Source organism: Pecten maximus, chromosome 4 (assembly GCF_902652985.1).
Source record: "Pecten maximus chromosome 4, xPecMax1.1, whole genome shotgun sequence".
In the NCBI taxonomy this organism is placed as follows: Eukaryota; Metazoa; Mollusca; class Bivalvia; order Pectinida; family Pectinidae; genus Pecten; species Pecten maximus.
The window spans coordinates 37,119,741-37,124,829 of record NC_047018.1 but is presented as its reverse complement, the minus strand read 5'-3'; the positions used below and the strand labels follow the sequence as shown (position 1 = coordinate 37,124,829).

Sequence of the window (5,089 nt, the reverse complement as noted above, 5' to 3'; positions counted from 1 at the left end):
AGGGTGTCTTCCATAAAGATCTCATACATTCCAACAGAGGGCGTCCGAATCAGACATCTCTCTCATATACCAACAGAGGGCTTCCCAGTCAGACTTCTCTCATATATAGCGTCCCTGTCAGACTTCTCTCATAAATTATCATCCGACAGAGGGCGTCCCAGTCAGACATCTCTAATACATTCTGACAAAGAGCGTCCCGTTTATATTTCTCTCACACTCCGACAGAGGGCGTCTTTGTCAGACTTCTCTCATACATTCCAAAGGAGAGTGTTCCTGTCAGACTTCTCTCATACATTCCAAAGGAGAGTGTTCCTGTCAGACTTCTCTCATACATTCCAAAGGAGAGTGTTCCTGTCAGACTTCTCTCATACATTCCAACTAGATATTGACCGCGCGAGGAGGACAACCCAAGATAAAGAATTCCTCTGTAGAGGTGGTCAGGCGATGGTTCAGTGATGAATCTTTTAGTCTTCCCTCATATATTCCGACAGAGGGCGTCCCTGTCAGACTTCTCTCATACATTCCAACAGAGGGCGTCACATTTAGACTTCTCTCATACATTCCAACATAGGGCGTCCGAATCAGACATCTCTCTAACATTCCAACAGAGGGCGTCCCTGTCAGACTTCTCTCACATATAGCGTCCCAGTCAGATATCTCTCATACATTCCAACAGAGGGCGTCCCAGTCAGATATCTCCCATACATTCCAACAGAGAGCGACAGAGGGCGTCCCATTCAGACATCTCCCATACATTCCAACAGAGGGTGTCCCAGTCAGATATCTCTGATACATTCCAACAGAGGGCGTCCCAGTCAGATATCTCTGATACATTCCAACAGAGGGCGTCCCAGTCAGACATCTCCCATACATTCCAACAGAGGGTGTCCCAGTCAGATATCTCTGATACATTCCAACAGAGGGCGTCCAAGTCAGATATCTCTGATACATTCCAACAGAGGGCGTCCATGTCAGACATCTCTCATACATTCCAACAGAGGGCGTCCGAATCAGACATCTCTCTCATATACCAACAGAGGGCTTCCCAGTCAGACTTCTCTCATATATAGCGTCCCTGTCAGACTTCTCTCATAAATTATCATCCGACAGAGGGCGTCCCAGTCAGACATCTCTAATACATTCTGACAAAGAGCGTCCCGTTTATATTTCTCTCACACTCCGACAGAGGGCGTCTTTGTCAGACTTCTCTCATACATTCCAAAGGAGAGTGTTCCTGTCAGACTTCTCTCATACATTCCAAAGGAGAGTGTTCCTGTCAGACTTCTCTCATACATTCCAAAGGAGAGTGTTCCTGTCAGACTTCTCTCATACATTCCAACTAGATATTGACCCGCGCGAGGAGGACAACCCAAGATAAAGAATTCCTCTGTAGAGGTGGTCAGGCGATGGTTCAGTGATGAATCTTTTAGTCTTCCCTCATATATTCCGACAGAGGGCGTCCCTGTCAGACTTCTCTCATACATTCCAACAGAGGGCGTCACATTTAGACTTCTCTCATACATTCCAACATAGGGCGTCCGAATCAGACATCTCTCTAACATTCCAACAGAGGGCGTCCCTGTCAGACTTCTCTCACATATAGCGTCCCAGTCAGATATCTCTCATACATTCCAACAGAGGGCGTCCCAGTCAGATATCTCCCATACATTCCAACAGAGAGCGACAGAGGGCGTCCCATTCAGACATCTCCCATACATTCCAACAGAGGGCGTCCCAGTCAGATATCTCTGATACATTCCAACAGAGGGCGTCCCAGTCAGATATCTCTGATACATTCCAACAGAGGGCGTCCCAGTCAGACATCTCCCATACATTCCAACAGAGGGTGTCCCAGTCAGATATCTCTGATACATTCCAACAGAGGGCGTCCTAGTCAGATATCTCTGATACATTCCAACAGAGGGCGTCCATGTCAGACATCTCTCATACATTCCAACAGAGGGCGTCCGAATCAGACATCTCTCTCATATACCAACAGAGGGCTTCCCAGTCAGACTTCTCTCATATATAGCGTCCCTGTCAGACTTCTCTCATAAATTATCATCCGACAGAGGGCGTCCCAGTCAGACATCTCTAATACATTCTGACAAAGAGCGTCCCGTTTATATTTCTCTCACACTCCGACAGAGGGCGTCTTTGTCAGACTTCTCTCATACATTCCAAAGGAGAGTGTTCCTGTCAGACTTCTCTCATACATTCCAAAGGAGAGTGTTCCTGTCAGACTTCTCTCATACATTCCAAAGGAGAGTGTTCCTGTCAACTTCTCTCATACATTCCAAAGGAGAGTGTTTCCTGTCAGACTTCTCTCATACATTCCAAAGGAGAGTGTTCCTGTCAGACTTCTCTCATACATTCCAAAGGAGAGTGTTCCTGTCAGACTTCTCTCATACATTCCAAAGGAGAGTGTTCCTGTCAGACTTCTCTCATACATTCCAAAGGAGAGTGTTCCTGTCAGACTTCTCTCATACATTCCGACAGAGGACGTCCATGTTATATCTTCCATGTACATTCCGACAGACGGTGTACATATTAAATGTTTCTCATATACATGTATTCCGACAGAGGACGTCCATGTTATATTTTCTCAGACAGAGGATGAACCTGCTTATTTTCCCTCATGTTTTCCCACAGAGGGCGTCATTGCGATATTTTTTCATGTATTCCGACGGAGTGCGTACCTGCCAGATTTTTCTCATGTATTACGACAGAGGTTGACCTTGCTAGATGTTTTCTCTTATACATTCTGGCATATAGCGTCCATATTAGAATTTCTCATCCATATTGACAGAGTACCTTTTAGATCTTTCTCCTACATTCCGGCAGAGGTCGTCCCTTATATTATAAAAACTCAATTATAAATTGATCAAACAAAGCTATCAGAACAAAGCCATATGACATTTACATCAGCATTACTATTGATATTCTATAAAATTCACACAGCATGGCCACCCAAAAACTCACGAGAATCACAATTTATTGTACACGAATTAAAAAAATGGTCAAAAACTCAACTCCAACCGCTGTCGGCAAATTAACATCAAACTATTGTTACCAAGATAACAATTAAACCATGAAATACATTGTAACATTGATTACTGAAACTTGATTATCATTTACATCAGATATCTCACCAACTATCAAAGCACATGACGAAAAGGATACCCTTGAGCAATACAAGAAAAGCCTGGCAAATTATGTATATTTGAAAAAATCAGATACTGGTATGGAAATGCTTAAATGTAGGAAAATTTAGGTAATTAAGTGTGGTTATTACATAGTATTGTAAGAGGTAGGATAATTTACATAATACAGTGTGTTTACTACATTGTAAGGGATAATTCGGTCTGTTCATATTAAGCGCAGCCAAGCAACTATCACCTCGGAACCCCCGGGGAATGTAACACGCTCAAAACTCATCAGCAAGTCTCGTGCATCGCCTATCAAAGATCTCAACCTTATCTCTCCTCATTTTCAAATCACGTCTTGGGACATAACCTTATCGGAGGTGTTCATTTTCCAGGAAAGCTTGGCTTATCATCGGACAAGTTTATTGTGACCAAACCGTCCTCTGTAATTCCGACAGAACAAAATATGACGAATAATAGGATTTATGCCCTTTCGTGAAATAAATATGTTGTTTGCTGAAAAATATCGTCTTGTTTGTTATGCTATGTCTTGTTATGACGTGCGTTGCTATGTCATTGTGTTCATGTACGTTGTATGTTGTTGTGTCGTGTGTTCCTGTACGATGTGTGTTGCTGTGTCGTGTGTTCCTGTACGATGTGTGTTGTTGTGTCGTGTGTTCCTGTACGTTGTGTGTTGCTGTGTCGTGTGTTCCTGTACGATGTGTGTTGCTGTGTCGTGTGTTCCTGTACGTTGTGTGTTGCTGTGTCGTGTGTTCCTGTACGATGTGTGTTGCTGTGTCGTGTGTTCCTGTACAATGTGTGTTGGTATGTCGTGTGTTCCTGTACGATGTGTGTTGCTGTGTCGTGTGTTCCTGTACGATATGTGTTACTGTGTCGTGTGTTCCAGCACGTTGTGTGTATCTTTGTCGTGTGTTCCTAAACAGTATGTGTTGCTGTGTCGTGTGTTCCTGTACGATGTGTGTTGCTGTGTCGTGTGTTCCTGTACGATGTGTGTTGCTGTGTCGTGTGTTCCTGTACGATGTGTGTTGCTGTGTCGTGTGTTCCTGTACGTTGTGTGTTGTTGTGTCGTGTGTTCTTGTACGATGTGTGTTGCTGTGTCGTGTGTGTTCCTGTACGATGTGTTTTGCTGTGTCGTGTGTTCATATATGTTGTGTTGCTGTGTCGTGTGTGATCCTGTACGATGTGTGTTGCTGTGTCGTGTGTTCCTGTACGTTGTGTTGCGGTGTCGTGTGTGATCCTGAAAGATGTGTGTTGCTGTGTCGTGTGTTCCTGTACAATGTGTGTTGGTATGTCGTGTGTTCCTGTACGATGTGTGTTGCTGTGTCGTGTGTTCCTGTACGATATGTGTTACTGTGTCGTGTGTTCCAGCACGTTGTGTGTATCTTTGTCGTGTGTTCCTAAACGGTATGTGTTGCTGTGTCGTGTGTTCCTGTACGATGTGTGTTGCTGTGTCGTGTGTTCCTGTACGATGTGTGTTGCTGTGTCGTGTGTTCCTGTACGATGTGTGTTGCTGTGTCGTGTGTTACTGTACGATGTGTGTTGCTGTGTCGTGTGTTCCTGTACGTTGTGTTGCGGTGTCGTGTGTGATCCTGTACGATGTGTGTTGCTGTGTCGTGTGTTCCTGTACAATGTGTGTTGGTATGTCGTGTGTTCCTGTACGATGTGTGTTGCTGTGTCGTGTGTTCCTGTACGATATGTGTTACTGTGTCGTGTGTTCCAGCACGTTGTGTGTATCTTTGTCGTGTGTTCCTAAACGGTATGTGTTGCTGTGTCGTGTGTTCCTGTACGATGTGTGTTGCTGTGTCGTGTGTTCCTGTACGATGTGTGTTGCTGTGTCGTGTGTTCCCTGTACGATGTGTGTTGTTGTATCGTGTGTTACTGTACGATGTGTGTTGCTGTGTCGTGTGTTCCTGTACGTTGTG

The 5,089-nt window shown here is 44.5% G+C and overlaps 1 protein-coding gene across 1 annotated transcript in view; it reads left to right on the top strand.

Annotated features, from left to right (window-relative positions):
- The window catches only part of LOC117326526, a 2,865-nt gene extending 1,795 nt beyond the window's left edge, over positions 1–1,070 (top strand). Inside the window, exon 2 of the mRNA XM_033883283.1 lies at positions 677–1,070. Coding sequence (XP_033739174.1) covers positions 677–1,070 — 394 coding nt within the window. The remainder of the gene's footprint in view (positions 1–676) is intronic.
- Positions 1,071–5,089: the final 4,019 nt, after the last annotated feature.